This window comes from Anabas testudineus, chromosome 17 (genome assembly GCF_900324465.2).
Source record: "Anabas testudineus chromosome 17, fAnaTes1.2, whole genome shotgun sequence".
NCBI lineage: Eukaryota > Metazoa > Chordata > Actinopteri > Anabantiformes > Anabantidae > Anabas > Anabas testudineus.
The window spans coordinates 18371804-18392894 of NC_046626.1; the positions used below are offsets into that span (position 1 = coordinate 18371804).

Genomic DNA, 21091 nt, shown 5'->3' on the forward strand with positions numbered 1-21091 from the left:
ATTAGTGAGTATCTGTTACTCACGCTTTGAACATATCAGGTGCTATAAACTAACAACGGCAAAGAAACTGGGGCAGAGAAGTTACTTCACTGTCTGTGCGTAAAACATTGATAAGAACAAGCAGAGAGGTGAAACTGTGACCAGCGTTGCTCTAGAGCTCAACATTATAAAATGTAGGCAGGATGGGTGCCAAACACCACGCCTCTTCCTGCTGGCCTTGTCAGGGACAGGTGCAGCTGCATGTGTGTTTTATTGTGTGTGTGTCTTCATGAAAACAGAGGCGGGCCCAAGAAGAGCACTGTGAAACCTCATTTTAAACACATAGATCTTTGCTTCCCATGATCTCATCCAAAAGCTTTCTAAATCTTTTTCCCCCTCAGACAGACTCATCTACATTTCATGCTGTTTTTCCTTATCCACCTCCTACAGTAGTCCTTCCTTGCTCCCTATTATCTACCCCCTCTTCTCTACCTTTCTTTCTTTTGTCTCATCTTTGTCCTACTTTTCTTTTTAAACAGGTTTCTATCTAAATGTTTTAATGCGTAACTTTACACAGAAAATCAACTAATAAAAATGTGAATGAATGCATACTTAATCATTTTTCCAGTCGCTTTCATCAAATCATTGCAGAATTAAAGAGAGAAGTAACAAAGAGAGCAAGTCCAACATCAGAAGGTGAAGCAACATGCAAACTTGATTTTGAAATCTGGTCTACCGTCCACATTTAGCTGGTATTGACACCTGAAACACCTTATTATTGCAGTACACCCACAGTGATGCCAGTTATGTTGTTGAGGCACATCCTTCCATGAATGGAGATCCTTATGAAAACAACTTGAAAGAAGTAACACGGAGTCGGAGATGTTCTCACGATTAGACGTTTTATAGCGTGTGCACCTTTATGTTCGTTAACTTCTCTACACCGCTCTCCTGCTTAATTTACTTCCCTTTATCAGTCATGCACTGTTTTAGCTGCTTCCTCCAGTTCCTCACACACATTCATTTAACTCAATACAATTTTTCTTTCTCTCCATTTTCTCCTCAAATCTCTACCTTTATCTGTTGCTGCATCACTTTTCTCCAATTCCCTCCCCTGCCTCTTTGCCTCTACCCCATCTCACTCCCTCCTTCACTTGACTGTTTTATTCTCTCCATCACTTCTGACCCTTCTTCCTCTTGCTCCTATATACCTCTGCATATTTTCCCACCACACTCTACAATTACACTTGATGCCTCATATATATATGAAAAACATGCAGTTACGGCGACAAGGACCCTGCAACACACATGTGGAATATCATGATGGAATGAAAACAGGAAATCATGTGGCGCACACACATTTGCCAAGATTTTCACGAGAATACACACACACACACACTGCACTCCTCTACCTTGCCAGAACCTGTCACTGTGAGTCCGTGGTGAATTTATAAGGCAGGATGGATTGGAGCTGCAGTGCGGCCCAGACTGCAGGGGGAGTAACAGACTCTAATCTCTCACCAGAGGGCCAATTCAACACCAGCTGCTCTCCCTGCTTTCTCCTCTCGCCTCAGACGGGGGAGAAAATAAAGGAGTGAAAGTCAGACAATCCAAAAATATCACGTCAACTCTTTGATGGGCTTCCTCCGTGGCTCCACACTGCTGCAACGTTTCATGACTTTTCCATGACTTCCCTTTAGCACGGTCAGAGCTCTTCCACACACACACTAAAAACATTTCTCCTTCCTGGTTTGTTAATGTTTTTCTAAAGGACTGAACATGTCCATATCTACGGCAGGTGGGGATGAAAAACAGATAACGGCACAGAAGCATGTCTCAAGTCAAGCACACTGTTACACTCTTGTACCGAGACTCGACAACTTAAATACCCCCAAAAGATCAGACTTCCCCCGTCCAGACTACACCTTCTGCACACTTCTGTTTTCCGAACATGTGGCAGAATAACACACACACTGTTTACCATGCTACATCATCCTCTCATGAAAATCAACTGGTAGTAAAGTTTAAGGACTGAAAACTACTCCGATAATGAATTATTTTGCTCTGCTCAGCACTGCATATTTTACTACTGCATCACAACTTTACAATTTAAAGTGCTACAACCATCAGTAAACAATAAAAATCCTTGTGGCACCAACAAAGAACAGCTTTCTTATCAAAAGCACAGATGTCTAGTAAAGGCAAACTTAAAAACAGGGTTTAACTGGTCAGCAGGTTTGTTGACCCGCTGACACAGCTACAACCTGCAGTCCCAGCACTGATAGTGGAGTTCAGAAGCTGATTCATATGGAGGCCAAAATCTCTACATAAATTCAGTATCCAATAAAAAGTAATCTAGAAATATTGTGGGTTCAAGCAATTGATGGATGTGTAAGCCTGGTGGTTAGAGCAGGGCTCAACAAAAAGACCAAACCTGCAGGGTCTGTCCCTCATTCACTGTCATCTTAAAAGAGACCAGTCCTGTCAGGATGATGTTTCATCACAGTATAGACATGATCATGTACAAATTTGCTGCAACTCTTCTTACACAACTGGATGATGCTCATTTTGCAGTGTCAGTTATCAGATGGTAGATCAGAAATATTTTAATTGTGTAGTCATCATCTGTGTTTACAAATGCAGTAGAACAAAGTGACAATGCCACTTTCAGCATAAAGTTGCATTTGTATGAATTGGGGCCAAGACTGAGTTGAACATTTGCAGTTGGAAAAATATATGTAGTGGTGACAGCGTTTCTTACATTACCTCAAATACAAAGTATGTTCAGCAGTTCTGTAGTGTGAGCAGTTTCCTGTCTGCCAATAATATACAGAGGATATGACTACGTCAGGCTCTAATAGCTGCAGCTGACCTGCAAGAGCATGGGGGAGGATGAGGCCTAGAAAAGTTAGAGACGTTTGTTTGTCCAAATAAATAAAGTGATTTACTGAACAACAACAAACTAGGCAAATCTTCTTTGGATAGTTGAGGCTGCTAACATCCAAAGCGAGCAGAGCACAACCTTTTAAACACTAAGGAGAGGCTTTCAAATGATATCTGTAGCTGGAAAAGACGAACTAAAAAGAGTCATAACAAATGGCGAGAAGCAAGAGAGGTAGAAGAATACAAAGAGATGAAAAGGGATTAGTGGCTATAGAGAAATAGCAGGTACACAGGAGAAAAAGGAGAGAGCTCAGAGACGGAGAAAAACAAGTGAAAGAGAGCGACTACTCATGAGCACTGCTCACACCATGTAAGGCTTTATTCAGCAACAATGAAACAAGCCTTGAGAGCAATATCTCTAAGTGTCACATTCTCAGCGTCTCCATGGTTGTAGTATTTCCTGCTTGGCTGTAACTAACTGCTGTTCAGATGAAGGCAGATGCTTACGTGGGCTGAGCTGTCTGAGGGGAATCGGGATTAAAAGGGCATTGACAAGCGCTGTAAACACAAACCAATCAACCTCTGCTGTTGAATGCAAACTTGGTTCTGCCTATGCTTATTAAATTTTGTGGTACTTTTGCTGTTTAACTTGGATCCTGGCCTGTTTTTGAAAGTGTGGTTGTATAGGGAAGAAGGTAATCCTGCAAACATACTTACTTGTGGGTATTTTGGGGGTTTAAAGAGTTTTAAAGAGCTTTTCATTTTTGGAGCTTTGTAGAAGTGCAAAGAAAACCAATTTCTAAAACAAAACAAAAGATAAAACTTCCAGAACGTCTACTTCTGTACTTCCTGCAGCTGGTGAAACTTATGAAACTATAAATGTAAAAATAGAGGAAGGACATCAGGAAACTGGCTGACGGAGTGACATAAGACGCAACTGTGCTTAATAAAGCAGACGTGACACATCCTGCCTGAGAAAACATGCTCTGTGTTAACCTACAGGTGGACATGCTGTGCAAATAAAAACTGTCTGCAGTGACAAAAAAAGAAGCAGCTGACTCAGGCTAATGTTGGTGATGGCTGACTGTCATTGTAACTACAATCAGCAACACTAATAAAACTCTATGATATGTTAGCAAAAATACTAATAATCTGTTGTTCCTGCTTTTTAAAAGTGCTGCTTTTCTTCTGTATGTGACAGTAAATTGAGGGTTTACTGTGTTATAGATTGGTGGTCATACAAAACAAGAGATCTAAACACACATCACATTGGGCTTTAGGACTTTTTTACTGTCTCTGTTTTAGTTTTGGGATGCTGATGGATGGGGAGATGGTTGGGGAGTTCTACAAGAGCAACACAGAGGGGAAATTTTAAATGATAGGTAAGGTTATAGATAAGCTGTGAGCGTTGTAGTTAGATTAGCCTTTAGGATGCTGTGATGTGCAAGCTGTCAGAGAAGAGAGGACAGCTGAACATCTGGCTCTACAGGCGAGTGGGCGTTCCCCTAAGGCTGAGAGGAGGGTGGAACTAATCTGATCAAAGAGAGACAGGGTAGACAGACAAACAATCTAATACATACTACTCTCTAAATCACCAACAGTAAAGTCAGAACTCTTACACGCTGTGTGGAAACAGTGTTGTTGAAGCTCCACATAGTAACATCTTGGTTGTTATCTGTATCAATTTCAATTTTTACGCATGTTAGAAAAAATGATGCAAACAGGAGGAAAATATGCCCACTGACTTGTTCCGCACAGATTCACGGTCTATTCCAGTTGCTGTCTTCAGTCACCAAACTGATGAATGAACACAGTGATCTAGGGCTGATTGTTTTTTGTTTCATTAGTGGTAACTTTAATTTAGAAAAGCACAAAACTTCATGTGGCCTTCAGTTTGATGTTCATAAGAGCATAAAATAAAAACCAAAATAAGTTGACTGACGGCTGAAATACGTCGTATAAATCGTTGCCTGTTATATCTCTCTCATACCAAACAATAAAGAGGCAGAGAGCTGTAATATTGAAAGGACTGTTAACCTGGTGAGGAATGTAGGTCTGCAGGACGTGGACGACAAGATTATATATTATTGAAGGTTGACGCTTGTCTGCACGACACACATGCAGTCTTTCTTTCTGTTTCTATATCTATAGCTCATATTTTCTCTCTTTCACATGCACTCAGTGTTTGCTCTCTGGTTTTTGATCATTCTAGTCTTGATCTGAAAATGTCAGCACACTCAGCTGTGACTGTTCAGTTGACTTAAGTTTTCAGCTTTTATAAAACAACAACACTTCAGCACAATGTTTGTGTATTTTCTTTTTCTTGCCGTCACATTATTTAATGTAGACGCAAGGATTAAAAACAAACAAACAAACACAGCATAGTATGTCCTTTGTCTTTATCATCTGTTACATAATCGTCAGTGAATATAAGTCGGCCTCTGGGCTGATTTGGTTCCACTTCAAAACAGTTATGTAAATAATCTCACCACCTGCCACCATCTAAAGATGAATTTACTACCATACACTGAGCCCGAGTCCATTATCAATGTACCCTGTAGGGTTTATTTATAGCTATTGTAGAGATAGATGCTGCTGCGCAACATGTGAGCACTGGGCAGCTCCCACTTTGAATTATGTGTGTACTACTGTGGGAATCTGAAAGAGGGCACTGATGAGACAGAGCAAACATGCTCAGCAATCCTTCCTGGGATTAAAAGATGATAATAAGATCAATCTTAAAGTCCAGTCTAAAGCCAGGCAATGGCTGACAATGTGAAATTTACTTTCACAAAAATACTATTGAAGGTGAACCTCCATATGTTTCTATGATGGTATCTCACCTCCGTTCCAGGATCCATTGTGGGGTAATACTGTTGTTGTGGTGTCATGGCTGTCCTGCAGCGCGGCCCCGTCAGCATTGGTGACCTCGGGTTCCTGCAGGCTGTCCTCCTCCACAATGTGTAGCTTATCCTCGTCATCTGAGTCTGAACTGGCCTCCAAGCCATTGTTGAAGTTTGTCACTGCAGTGAAGAGACAAAAATGGTTAAAAGACTGTAGCACGTAGACATTAGAGCTGGCCGTGCTGTGATTTTTATTATATTAATTATTGAAAGTGAGATAAGCATGTATGCTCCAAGTGTGACCAACATTGCAGACCAATAAGAAAATGAACACGTGCACAGCATGGCCTGGACCATGGACAACTACAGGTCACTGCAGATCAGAAAATTGACCTGCTAACATCTGGTCCTGTGAATTTTCATACTTAAGATAAACTAAAGTAAGAAATGGAAATGAAAGTGCAAACCAGTCCTCCCAAAGGTAAAACCAACAGAAAATATGAGTCATGTGCAGATATCATTTATCTACATATTTTTCATATACATACAAAAAAAAACACAGACTGCATTACACCTCCACTTTTGGAAGTATTGCAGAGACGGATTTTCTTAAAATCGCTGTTGGAAGTTAACCCCAGGTAACATTTTGATGTCAAACAGCATCTTCTCTGAAATACTTTTACTAAACTACTAAAGACAATACACCTGTGTCAACATGGCTCCCAAGCCAGATCCACTGCTGTCATTTGTTCCAAAGTGTGCCGAGAATAATGTCCACCACATCGTTCAATTTCTGAGTTACACACAACCTCTTTGTGTACAACATAAAAAACAGATGACCTGCGGCGATGGCAGAAAATAATCACTTGTTTATCAGCTTCAGAAGACGATTTCTATGTTACACTCTGCTGCATTCAGTGAGTTTGTCTGTGGGCTACTGCTACTTGATGGAAGCAGTAGCCCACATGGTGAAAAATTGACAAATTGGGTGGTATATGGGGATGAAAGTGGAGATGAGCCCCTTCTGCAACTGGTTTTTCACTGCATGCATGTATACACATATGACTGTGTGTGAACATTAAGCAGTACAGATGTATATGACAGAACAGCGTGTGTGCACATTTTGGCAAAGGTACTGAAGACGCCTAATGAGGAGGAAAGCTGTTTGTTTCAGGTGACAGGTGCACACACACAGAACCACACACACCCACACGCCCCAAACCACATAAGAAGCTCTCTATGTGTAGTTCTGCATCTCTGCTTGAAGTGAGAAGCTATTTCAGGTAGCGTCGCTAACCTTGTGACACACACTGCAGACCAGATGACACACACCTAATGTAACGCACACCTAATCTATGAAACACACGTACTTTCTCAAAACACACACATGTTCCCACGTGTCACCCCTCCAGGAGAGATGTGTTGCTTTCTGGAAACGACTGTGCCACTTCTCCAGACAGATGAGTGGAGCTGGGAATGTAAATGTGTGTGTGTGTGTGTGTGTGTGTGTGTGTGTGTGTGTGTGTTAATGGGGGTGAGATCGATGCACGACTGGATCGATGCAAGAGGCTGGGTGAGTCATGAATTGGAACAAAAAAAAAAAGGCTTATATATGCAGGAGCTCTAGTTTGTGATTTGTATAAAGATGTTTTCATGAAAATAAAAACGGTCTCCGCCGTCAATGCACTTTGATTTACTCACTACTGAAAATAAAAGTATGTGTATGTGTGCTTTGTCTGTAAAAAAGTTGTATGTATAATCTTCAGCATGTTTAGTTACCAATGTAACTTGAGATGAACCCCTGTGGTTCAGCCAGATGCTGCTCAGTGGTGAAGTTAATATCTACATGCCAGACAGTCGGCCCAAACACGCCCCTACTGCACACAGCGAGTTCCTAAAAATCAACAAACTGTGTCTCTCTTCATTCAGACAAAAACATACATTATTAACCAGACAGGCTTGTGGCAGTTCCTATACTAGTTCTAGTTCTTTCACATAAACAGTTTGTGTCTGTTTTACACACCAGAGGCTGCCTTTTGCAAACTGGTGAGTTATTCTTAATGGTGCTGGCTGTAGAGAGCTCCACATAATACAGAAGACGGGAGAAGGCACCCAGGAATCATAATCAGAATGTGAGCAAAGATAGTTTGCTTAAATTAGTCTAAGTAAAGTTAAACCTTCTGTGAATAAATCTACCATCCTCAATCCTATAATAATCTCATTAACAAGAGAGGAGGTGTGATGTTTGCTTTAATGGAACCTAAAACATCTGTTTGAACATAAAATGTTCAAACAGATGGGGAAATCGTATCCACATCAAACAGCAGTGCTGTAATAGCAGTGCTAATAGTAATAATAATATAATAATAAAGAATAAGCACACACACACATATAATGTAAAACAGCAAACCAGCGTTGTGTCCTAAGAAAGCTGAAAGCAGCAACATTAGATCTTTTTCCTCTCTTGTTCCTTCCTATTCAATTATACCCTGATCAGGTTAGATATGAGCATGCTGTGTGTGGTGTAATGATATTAGGTTTCAGGATTTCTGGGTAATGTAGACAGAGAGTTACCTCTCAGTGAAAGGTTTGAGGGGCAAACCTATCCAGCTGTCTTTCACATATGGCAATTTTTCAGAATAATTTCAATTTTAAACATCTAGTCATGAGAATACTTTAGTGATAAATAATACACGAACAAGGTGGGAGCTTCACATTGCAGCTACCAATCGTCTGTGTTTTCTCTGTTGTCTTGGTCTCAGTAGTTATCACAACATGAGGCAGGGGGCAGCACTGAGCACAGTAAACCAGACAGAAGAGACAAAACCGCTTCTCAACATGTGACCCAAACATAACACCCACACACACACACACACACACACACACACACACACACACACACACAGACACAGACACAGACAGTGTGTGTTGGAGAGAGTTATTGTGCTGGAGAGGGAGGGAGCGAGACCTGTCCACATCATCATGACAAAGTGTCAAGTGAACTGTTAATTCTCCATCTGGAAGTCTGTAAAGAGGAGAGGCCAAGAGAAGCAGGGGGAAGTCTACGCCGCAGCACTGCTCCCTCCCTGACACCCATCGCTCTGATTAAGACTTTCATAACAAACCCTTCTTTATTGCTGAGCTTATGTTTATTCAGATTTATCTAATTACTGACAGATTTGAGCCACTTAGAGTCTGAAATCTGTCATAAAATATCACTTGCTGCTAAACAGTTGGCTGGCTTGGCTCTGCATTTCATATCTTTGATAAAACAAAGTAACTTTATGTAAAGTATATTGCACTTCTCAAAACTGAAACCATTTAGAAAAGAGGCAATAAAACAAGCAGAGGACTAATGAAAACTGGCTTGTATTCACCTAATGGCATTAGTACAGCAATAATATATATATATATATATATATATATATATATATATATATATATATATATATATATATATATATATATGTAAAGTTCCTTTATTACCAAACACTTTTTATATTAAATCAGTGATATAGTAGCATGAAAACCAAAGTACAGTATTTTAATTGCAAAGAGCTTTGCCAATAGTGCTCTGCCACTAGGGTGAAATTCCTATTATATTAAAACAAGTGTTACAGAGAGGGTGAGAGTAATAAGTCAGGGGATGGAATTCATAATATCCTGTTTACCTCATCCCATATTCTTTTGATTGAATCTTCATTTAATCAGATAGTCTGGCTGAAGTAAAAAAATGTACAGTAAATTTGCAATAAGACTTTATTATAAGAGCAGAACCCAAGATAAACAATGTGGTTTAAAATAATCAAATTTAAGAAACAAATGAACTTCTTTCATGTGTGTGTGTGCACTCTCCCATTCATGCATCACTTGCAAATACCCTACACTGTATGAAGTTGTACCCACTAAAGTGTCATGTCAGTAAAAATAAAGATGAAAAAGGAGAACGTAAATAAGTTTCTCTTAAAAAAACAGGCTCAATACAGCAGCACCAGTTCACTGGAGGAGCAGCAAAACATTTGACTTCCTAAGTGTTGGTTGGCATCAGTCAGACAGACCCACATTAACCTTTCAGAGGAATCACGTGTGTCTGGCCCACCACAACCTAACCCTCAGTCTGTGCAGTCTATCAGGACTTCAGTATATTAACACGACCTGAGTGTACATGTTAGGACCATGTTTTTATGGCAAAAACTCCCTAAACTTATATTATTACTATATATTATTAGACTGGATATCAAAATGTACTAATACATAGCTCAGTAAAAAACTCATCACTGTCAAACATCAGCTAAAGACTTGATTATCACCTCCTACAGCTGAGTAAATACGCATTGTACTATACATGAATGGAAATGAGTCATCTCATTTAACCAAAGGAAGATGAGAGCAAAACCTGAGACTGTATGTCAAGACTACAGCTAGTTCGCTAGTGGTGTCTGTGTGTGTGTCTGTTGACCCAGTGCAGCTGCATAGCATGGGATCACTGCCAAGCCCCTAACAGACAATTACCCCACTGTGTGTGTTTGTATGGCTATCATTGTGGGGACCAGCATGAATTTTTAACCACTGGACTGTTAGTTAGTTGTTGTAGTAGTTGTGATGGTTAGGAAAAGACAGTACACATGATAAATTAAAACAGAGTAGATTAGCGTGGCCTACGTAACAATAGGTGGCTAGGGAATGAATTATATCAATGAGTGTCCTCACACTGACTGCCATACAGAAATGTGTGTGTGTGGATGGGTGGGTGGGTGTGTGGGTGGATGTGTGTGTGTGTGGCGCACCAAACAGAACAGTTGTACATCACTAAAGCTGTCTGTCTGCGACTCGATGTGACCAGACTTAACATGGTGAGCAGCTGCAGAGAGAGTCGGCCCCCTTAAAGGGATAGTCACACATTTTTTTGTTCTTCATAGTAAAAAAACAAAAAAACAAAAGGCAGATGCTCGTTGACAATGAACTGAACATTTTGGACAAATGATAAATAAAATAGGCTATTCATCCAGGCAGATTACTAAAAGGCATTTTATAGATAAAACATGCAGCTGACAAACAGCAGGTACACTGCACTACACACTAGATGCCTTTAAGTGCTGTCAGGTAAAAGTAGTTACAACAGCCTTTGCTGCATGACTGGAAGTTAACTATAGCATGTCCCTCTGAGTCATATTCTGAGGTGTCTGTTAAAAGTCAGCATCATGAGGTAATTGGTCTTGCGTCATCCACACAGCCAGGAGAGGAGCCGTATGCTGACTTCCTTCCCTGGCACACTACACAGGTTTTCCATACCCACCTTGCTTTAATGCAACCACCAATAATCTGTGGACTAACACACACACACACACTGCAGAGCTATAAAAGTGCCAGCTGCACTTACATACATGCGTACACACACGCAGGAAAGCCCCTCTAGTTACAGCCAGCAGTATAAGCCACATGTCAGGGACTCTCCCCTACTCCTCCTCACATAGAAGCAGAGGTGCATCCACCACGGCTACATTCACATACAGTGGCTTCAGTAAATATTCATTCATTTGTCACAGATGTAATTTTGGCATTTTTGACCATCAAACCGTAATTAATAATTCTTAATAACTGGTTTTTAAAAGATCCTCTCCAGCATCTGAACCTTCATCTTCAGGTCTCTCCTCAGATGGCCTATGGAGTTTATATGTGGGCTTTCCCTGCACCACCTAAGGTCAATCACAGACTAGTCTTGGCTGTGTGCCTCATGTTACTGTCCTGCTGAGAGTTTAACCATTGCCCCCAATCTCTGGTTATGGGTTCTCTGAAGTCCTAGTAGTTCCAAACTTCTTCTGTTTCACATATTACCACTGTGCTGCTCGTATTTAATAGCAGATTTCTACAGAAAGTTCATGGACTTTATAGTTTGTTTTTTGCCCCAACACCTGAACTGTGGGACCATATAAAAATTATGTCCATTCAGTTCAGTTTGCCACTGGTGAACTCTAATCAGACATGTCTGAAGCATAATTATAACAAACAGGATGCACCTGACCAGGATTTGTAATGCTATGGCACAGGGTCAAAACTAAAATAATGGATTTAATTTTCAGATTTTTATTCAATGTGCAAAGTAATTTCTAAAAAAAAACCTTGTCACTTTGTGCTACTGAGAGCAGTTTGATGGAGAAAAAGGCACCTTTATACAATCAAAATGAACACAGTACAGCAAAAGGTGGAAACTGAGTGATTTCTGAAGCCAGCGTGTCTGTGTATAGAAGTGAGAGACAGAGAGAATCTCAGTGTGCATGTGTATGACTAATAACTGTACAGATAATCTTCATAATTCACCCTGGTAAGTCACTGGAGCCTAACACGACTCAGGAATTACATATGTGTGTATGTGTGTGTCCACAAAGTAATCAGGACTCTCCAGCTGCTTCCTGCTTGGCCCAGGTGCTCAATCAGACCTTTCCCTGTCTCCCTCGCTCTCTCTCTTAGCGGGGTTAGCCTCTCTGCAGACAATAGTACAAATAAAAGAAAAGCTGAAGGGCCTCCCTATTCTGCACCAAACCAGCAATCTTTTAAACCCGACATAGACTGAGCTGGTACTTAGAAAGTCTGAGCAGCTAGATTTTTTTTTTATTACTTTCTAATAAACTAATCACCTAACATATCAGCTTTTTCAGATTCTCATCAAAGTAAAGACATGGTCTTTGGTTATGAGTAACTAAACTACCATTTTCATCATATGAAATAGAGGAACAGTAATATGGAAAACAATACAATATGACAGCATATGTAAATCTGTATTGCTATATCAATGTGTATTTTTACAAAGAAAACTAGACCGTTGCATTAAATCTATTATTTAGCCATGGCAGGGTACCAAAAGTATTCATTTGAGAGATTTACTACCTGCCTATCCATCTTTAAGCAACTCATCATGAATCTAGGTTAGTCCCTCTGAGATCAGGGAGCCTCTTTTACAAGGTAGACCTTTTACCACACTTCCACAAAAGTCAGGTGTGAGTGATTGATTTTTAAAATGTTCATCTAGCTCTAGGAGAAAAAGGGAAATGTCACATTTTAGTGTTACAGCCAAGGTTCACTTCCTGATACTTAAATATAATGTTGAGATTAAACAGTTATCAACTGCACATTTCTACTGGATGGGGGTACTTCATTGTAAATCAGTGAACTGCTTATTAGACTTACTTGGAGCATCAGTTACTCTGTGCTAATTAATTATGGTGCAAATTATAAATATTTATCTGCGTTTGCCAAACAACAACTCATAACATAATGGCTCATAACAAAAGAAAATCATAAGATCCATCCACACATGTAAATGGGCACAGAGTTCCTGGTCAGTAATTTAAAGGAAAACACGAGGTCTAATATATCATGTCCCAAAGCAAGAGATTCTGTTATTGCTCTAGTGAACTGGCACTAGGGTGAAATCGGCCCACTACACCAGCCTCTGCCATCAAAATAGAGAACTCAAGTTTAAAATGCATGTAACATTTGAAAAAGCAACAACTTTTATCTCAAGCCCTCCAATGAAAAATATTCTTTATGTCTGCATTGAACTTCCAATTTGAGCAGTATTTCTAACACGCTGATCTTAAAAGCAGGATACAGGCCTCAAGTGACTCATACGCCACTTCTAAACTTGCCAGACAGTATCAGGTGACTTACTAGTGATAGGTGGTACAACACTGTGGCTGACATCACCTCCCCAAAGCTCCAATTTTGAAGTGTAGCCGGCTGGGCTGTGACAACACTACACCTAGAAACTAAATACACCGCTGCTATAGACTGTGAAAACAAACATGGTAAAATAATGAAGAATTAAATTAAGTGAAATTTAAGTTGAGTGAAATCATCTGACTGAATTTACTGTATTATATCTAAACTAAACTAATGTCAAAGGACACCATATAAGTTTTATGGGATGTTATCTGCTTCCATGTTTACCTGCAGCGGTGCAATGCATATGCATATGGTGTTTATATAATTTTGTGTGCATTTCACTAGAGATTTTGAAGTTTGCTCAACAGTAACTAATGTAGTAACTGCAATGATGTCTGTTCCTAATAAAGTTCAATGTGTGTGTCACAAAAAATGTACATGTAAGTGAAAAAATGAATGTGACTGACCATACGCTATCTTGACATTGTCCATTCTGAGTGATCAGGTTAATGCTTTATGTGTGTGTGTGTGTGTGTGTGTGTGTGTGTGTGTGTGTGTGTGTGTGTGTGTGTGTGTGTGTAATGAGTCATACTCTACAGAGGGTGGCAGTACACCGGAGTATTACATAACATTCTCAGCTCTGATCTCAGTCCTGTTATAGCTGCCTGGAAAAACCACTGACTCGACTGCACCTCTGCATTCAAATCATCTGTCTAATAAACAGCAGAGTTCATCAGTGAGTCATGTAAACACTAACAGGTTTAGACTGAAGCTGCTTGGGGGGAAAAGGTTTTATATAAAAACCCTTCTCATTAGACTCAGTCCCCTAAAAGTGAGGTTTCAAGTTGAATAGGTAACTAAGTGAGATGTTCTCAGGTAGTTTCTCAGTGAAAATAAGAGAATCAAATGACAAGAATAAGAAAATGAGAGCATCGTTGACATTCACCTGTCAAACTGATGTATGTGTGTGTGTGTGTGTGTGTGTGTGAAAGAGACATCTGCAGAATCAAATCTAAGTATTCAGATTCCCATACTTCGTGTTGCAGATCAAGTTGGGTGCATTTCCTGTTTGCTTTAAATCATGCCTGTGTCTAGAACTTTGCTTGAGTGCACCTGAGGCAAATTGAATTCAGTGGACATGGTGAAGAAAGGCACACATTTCACACTGTTTGTCAGGAAATGAACTAGGTGTATGTAAGTGATATTTAAAGCTTTGAGTGTTCACAGGAGTAAAGTGGCCTCAACACGTATGAAACGAGAATAACTTTAAACCGAGAGAAACCGAGTAACAAGTCATGAAGGGCTGTGATCACAGAGGTGACCACAAACCCAACAGGCAGGCAGCATCAGGAGTCCTCTGGAGAGATGGGATAACATACCAGGAGGACAACCATGTCAGCAGTGCTCCATCAATCAAGCCTGAAGGTGGATGTTCACAGACCCTTTGTGTTCAATCTGACAGTACTTGAGAGGATCTGAAAAGCATGTAGAGACTTAGACAGAAACACCTGAAGCTAAAGATGTGTTTTGTTTCTTCTTTGAGAGACTGGGTGCAGGCTGCTAAAGGCAAATGTGATTAAATCTTCAACTGCATGTGCAAAAAAGTATGAACACAGCATTGATTTACATGTTAACACGTTACACTTGTCAAATTTAACCTTAACACTTACAGTAACCAGATGTCCAGTTACAGGAAATGACATGAGGGAAGTGAGAGGGTAAAATTGTGAGTGGTCACTTCCTGTTTATCTTAGTACCTTTCCTCCTCTTGTATTTACCTCTCAAACCTGTCCTCCACCTTCAGCTCTACTCTGGCTTACAGATTGATCATCATTCACTCACAAAATCAGTGATTAATGAGGATAACGTGTACATTTTTAACATATTTTACACAGTTACACAAAGACCTCTGCTTAAATCCACATTACGTCTAAACTAAACAGTTCTGACAAAGTTATGGCTTTGGTACAGATACTTAGACTATATTAGTATCTACAGTTTAATATCCAGCTCTAAAAAGCAGAGTCGAAATCAAGACCGGAAAGACCTAGATAGTTTATTAGCTCTTCCTCACGCAAAACCACCTGAAATGAAACATACGAGAAAGAGAAGCACAGACATAGTCACGGAGCTGCAGCTTTGTGTCTCTAGGTGTTTTCTAACGTAATGGTCTGATTCCTCTCTTGTTTCAACTCACTTCTGATTCACATGTAGGAAATGAAAAGAACATCAGTAATGGCAGCGCGTTTCTGGTGGAAACTCCCTGCTGCCTGTCCAGTTCTTTTAAATGCACAGGAGGAAAAACACAAATACTCACTTCAAAACAAGTACCTCACAGCCTGCCACCTGTTGTTCAAAGCCACCATCTTTGTGAAGACATTTTGGCTGATCCTTAAAACTTTAAAGGGTTTTGTTTGAGTGTTAAGACTTAAGGTTAGAATTAGGTCAGTGTCTGCACAATTACAGAGAGATACCAACATGTGTGTGTCAGCGAGAGAGAGATGCGTGATAGGTGTGTGAGGGATGAGGCAGGCAGTCAATCATACAACCTGCACTGTCATACTCACTCATGAACTCCCTCCCACTCACATGCACACGCTCCCTCTCTTCCTCCACACACCCACACTCTCTCCACAACACACACTTGTCTTCACTCATGCAACCACTCTGGCAGGGCGTTTCCCATCTTCCTTCGCCACATCTACTGCAGAGGAGAGCTCATGCTCTAGCTTAAATTTAATTTAATACTACAGTACATGCATTAATCTGCCACAACAGGAGGCACACACATACACACACACTAACCTTCTCTACCAAAAGCCGCCCATACCAGCTCTACACCTGGATTAAAGGGTTTTATTCAGTAATCTATCATGGATGATTTGTTGTGTACAGCTATTGTTTGTACACTGAACTCACTGGGTATCGCCTCCTGTGTGTCAGTGATCATAGCAGGGGTGCAGACAAAGGCTGACATGGTTACACAATTATTTAGTTTTAATTTGTACATTAAAAAACTTTTGTGGAAAAGCAGAAATTTTGAGAAGTCAAATGCAAAACTGTCAAATGAATCATGATGGACACAAATCAGGCCACATTCAAAATATTATTTAGACAAACATCATGGCTCTCTGCTGGTGTAACACAAGTCACCCATTAGTAAGAGGCCTTCTGAGTATGAAGGCTTAGATGGGAGACAGGTTAGAGGGCAGAACCAGAAGTCAGGCAGAAAATAGCTCAAGGAGAGTTACATGTGAATGCGTGTGTATGTATTAAGAGGAGCCAGACTGACCCCGTTTTGTAATAGTCTCTCGAGCAGAGCTGTGAGGATAAAAGGCCAGGGAGGTTATATAAACTCTGCTCCCAGAAGACACTCACACAGACAGTGAAACAGCCAGTGTCACAATCACAGACACTCGCTGACTGTACTGGATTACTATGTGTGTGACTTGTGACACACTTCATGCATAAGCCAGGTGAGCTGGTGATGGGCTTTGCCTGCTTCCCAGGATTTAAACTCTGTTGGATTCAGTCAAGTAGTCAGACTAGCTCTGAAACACCAGGCAGAGTAAAGGGGGAGGTCGACTGAGAAGCAGAGAGAAAATCAATCTGATAGCTTGAGTTTCCATGCCAGGGGCCACACAAGAACCGGGCCGACCAGGGAGCGACTGATTCAATTTACCTAAGAAGCCCAGCTGTTACTCAGAGAGATGGAGAAAGGGAAGACGAGGTGTGTGTGAGCGTGTGTTAGCGTGTGTGTGTGTGTGAGTGTACAAGGAAAGGAAAACTGCTATACCAGCACTTTCCTTTCCTCTCTTTCTTTTTGTAATTCCATTTTTATGTGGGTCTCCTCCTTGGCAGACACATGATGCAAGAGTAAGACATTAAATCTCGTTGGCTTGCTAAATGAATGAGTGTGTGTTAGTGTGCATGCTCTTTGACAGGCTATATATTATCCACACATCACCTGCACGTGACTTTTTGATTTCATTATGGGCACAAATAGACTGCAATGCATCCGCAGCATGACCTGCAGTACACAGGTGCCTTTTAGAAAGCAGCTCGACACACATTTTCCCATTCCTCCCTTCTTCTAGCTCTAACAGCAGCATTACATATGGGCTATGGTTTGGCCCTCTTACTGTACTTAAGGTACAAAAGGGGTTTTGGAAAAGAAAGTACCTAACAGGTGATGGCAAAGAAAGTAAACACTGACAAGCAATAATGTGGCAATATTTCTACACTTCACCTCTCACACCACTTGCTTTCTCACTTTCTGTTGCCTGCAGAGTTGTGAGTCTCTGACCTCTCTACTACTGTCAATCTTGCTTAAGCCTCCTCACCACGACGAGTACATCTCTGAAAAATACATTGTCGACACACTGACAGATAAAAGGATGTACGCACATGTACAATCACACAAGACTGTACAATATTTGCAGCAATTAGCTGCAGCTGCTCCACAGTGAAACATGTCTTCATCTGGAGAAGCTGCCCATGCATTCACTGAAAACACTGCTTCAGAGCACAGGTTAATTATGCTCCAGAAACAGGTGGCAGCTAAAGCAAGACAGCATGTTGTATGTTTGCTACTTACACAATGTACAGTAGATGGTGTAAAGAAAACAACAGTACTGGTAAGAGGTTTTAAAGGGCTTTTCTGTAGTGAATCAGCAATTTGAATCCAATTGATTTGATTCATCACTGGCTTACTGTATGTTCTGCTATATTCAAGTATCATCATAGTAAGACATCAGTTCAGTGAAGTCAGATCTGTTGCTTTTTATTCTGCTTGATGCACTCACAAGGTCAGTTCTTTTGAGGACTCTGCATATTCTCTAAAGGGTTTGTTTACAACCGAATACAGAGAAATAGAAAGAAACAATGAAATTATTACAAAACCACAATGTTCCTGGTTCGATTGTAGTTGGGGATCTTTATTGCATGCCATACCCTATTTTTCGTCACATTTCCTTTTGGTGTCTTTGCTCTGAAATATAAACTAAATAAATATTTAATTAACAGATAAATAATAATACTTTATGCATTCTTTCAATAGTTAGTTACTAGGACTAGTTGAATTGTGGCCAATGTTTGAGAAGCAGTAGCAATGCTACAGTCTGTACAATCACACTCTGGGTGTACAGGATGTTCCAGTGATGTTTGTTTTGGTAGTAAACAAACCATGGGGTCACCCTAAAATGTGACATCAAGTGCTACCAACGCATAAAATGTTAAATCTGTTCTGACCATGTCTAAGTATAAACATGTGCAGCTGATGTCCAAAATGCTGATAGCTGCCAACATCCTCTGTCACCCCCCAGTGAGCAGTCATGTTTCAGTGTAAGACCAGAGGCCAGAAAGCAAAGAGTGCAGCCAAGCCAAGAGCCACGCTGCACCAATCACCACTAAAGAGGTCAGAAAGGTCACTGCACGGCCGCTTATGCCCATTGACTGGGAACAAGCGGCAACAAAGCATGGAGAGGCTACCTCACGGGAGGAGAAGAGGGCAGGACAAGTCTGTGTGTTCGGGGGGAGGAGAAACTTCTGAGCACATGCTCTTTAGTCACATGGAGGTGAAAAGAAAGCAGGGCAGTTAGCTTGTGGTTGAAATGCAACAGTGCATAGAGCTGTGGCTGCTCTCGATCATTTAAACATAAATCAATTTACACAGTAGCATTACATGAGGTTTTGTATTCCAGCCTGAGTCATCTGCCAAAATGTTTTGGGAAATTCCCACGTACTGTGAGTACTTGTAGGAAATGTACTTACAATTTCAAGTATTAAACACGGATGACTACCAAGACAAACATCACTGGCACATACTATATACCCAGACTACAGTGTTAACATGCAGACTGCAGCATTTGTGATACTATCCGTTACAGAGATTGACGAAAGCAAATGCAGTAAAACCTTTGGTCCGCAATGTCCTAACCATCAGGCAGTTTATAAAATATCAACTAATTCTATACAACAGTTCACTATTACTGTTCTCAGATGCAAGTACACTTTAAAAAAGTAATACTGTAGCTTACATGTTAGAAAAATACAATGCAGCTAGGTACTACTTGTGTTGTCTCCTGGAAATAAAAGTTCTTAGGAGGACACAGACCTCATTTCAACAGTGATTTGCTTTGCTTTGCTTGTCACACCTCCCCATTTTCTATTTCTGTTCTTTCATGAATAGCAATTTATTCTACACTCAATTAGAAAGTCAATTAGAATATCAATGTTAGCTAGCTAGTTAAAATGTCACAGTAAAACCCCACTAACAATCTTTCTACTCTCTGCTGGCTGTCAGATCTTGAGCGCATCTGGAATGGGAAGTCCTCTAACCAGCTTATTATCCAGCCCTACACTGCTGTGAAATGTGCCTACGCAACACTTTCCCTGCCACTGCCATACGCAGACGCTGTGTGGTGTGCCTTATGATCAACAAACCAAAAAACAAGCTGGCAGACATGCAGCGGATGACACTTTTATAAAACATCTGAGCTACAGGGGATTTGTTATTTGATTTCGCAGCCAGTTAGGATCCTCTGTTGTTCTGCTGGAGTGACAGGTACTGATGAGAGCAAATCTAGGTCATCACTGCATTTTGGATCCTCAGCATTAGCATTTGACCCAATAACATCACAGCACAGTGTTTTTTTGTATTTTGTGGAGTGGAGGAAACCTCCATTCCTGCTGCAAGCTTAACATTAATAACTCAGCTCAGGGCATAGGTCAGAGAGAACTTTTCAATCACTGGCTGTCAACAGGTAATCACATTTCACTGTGTTCCTGTTTCCCAGTCATTTCAAATTAAACATCTAGAAGATGGATGTCAGGTTTTCAGACTTTGGTGATAATAAATCATCAAAACATGTGACTGCATAAGAGGCAAAGCATTACAAAATGCAGACCATATGCAGATGATACAATATAGGTTACTGTACATTTTCGTGCTTTTTCAATACAAATCTAAACTTAATGTCTGCTCAAGTTCTCCAGTGAGTGGAAAAATAGCAGACTGTGATTATACTGGGTGGTTTTCAGGTCTGAATGTGTCCATCTGTGTGAATGTAAACCGGGCTGTAGTTGCTGAGCTTGTGTGCTGAGTAAACTTTCCTTGGATTAAAAAAAAAACAAAGTACAGCAACGTGACACAATACCTGAACCAGAACAACCGTGTAATTACACTGGGTGGTGAATATTACCTACAACAACAGAGTCTCAGCAAGGTTTATAATTAATAAATGTTATACCTGTTTGTTGAGTTTCAGTAGAATCTCAGTGAAGGGGCAGAACATATCCACAGCAAAGACTAAAAAATATCTGAATATTTATTCTAAATAAACACAGAATCAGACGAAAAACAAGACAAAAGTGCACTGCTGCTCACTAAAGTGTGAGGATTGGATGCTTTTCTGAGTCATCTATGAAATTATAATAACTTTAGGCTTCTGGGCGGATCAGCTCAGTTCAGTCAGTCAAATGATAATTTGCTGGAGCAACTGTGTGCTGCAACACTCTCAGATCTGGTGCTGACTGTGAAGACAGTGAAACATTCAGGCACAGTTACAACCTCCTCTCCTGTTTGGCTGCTAGCGTGCACTATGATTTCATACTGTAACTAAGCTAGTTACAGCTTTAGCTGCTCATACTGTGTAGAAAGACCTTGCTTCTTATAGGATGGTATGGACGTTTACTGTGGAGCAGCTGCTATGGAGGTGACACTA

The 21091-nt window shown here is 40.5% G+C and overlaps 1 protein-coding gene across 3 annotated transcripts in view; it reads right to left on the reverse strand.

Moving 5' to 3' along the window:
* Positions 1-21091, reverse strand: part of zeb1a (zinc finger E-box binding homeobox 1a) — a 45406-nt gene that overhangs the window by 8372 nt on the left and 15943 nt on the right. For all 3 annotated transcript variants that reach the window (XM_026374552.1, XM_026374554.1, XM_026374553.1), the window contains exon 2: positions 5706-5885. In XM_026374552.1, coding sequence (XP_026230337.1) covers positions 5706-5885 — 180 coding nt within the window. The remainder of the gene's footprint in view (positions 1-5705; positions 5886-21091) is intronic.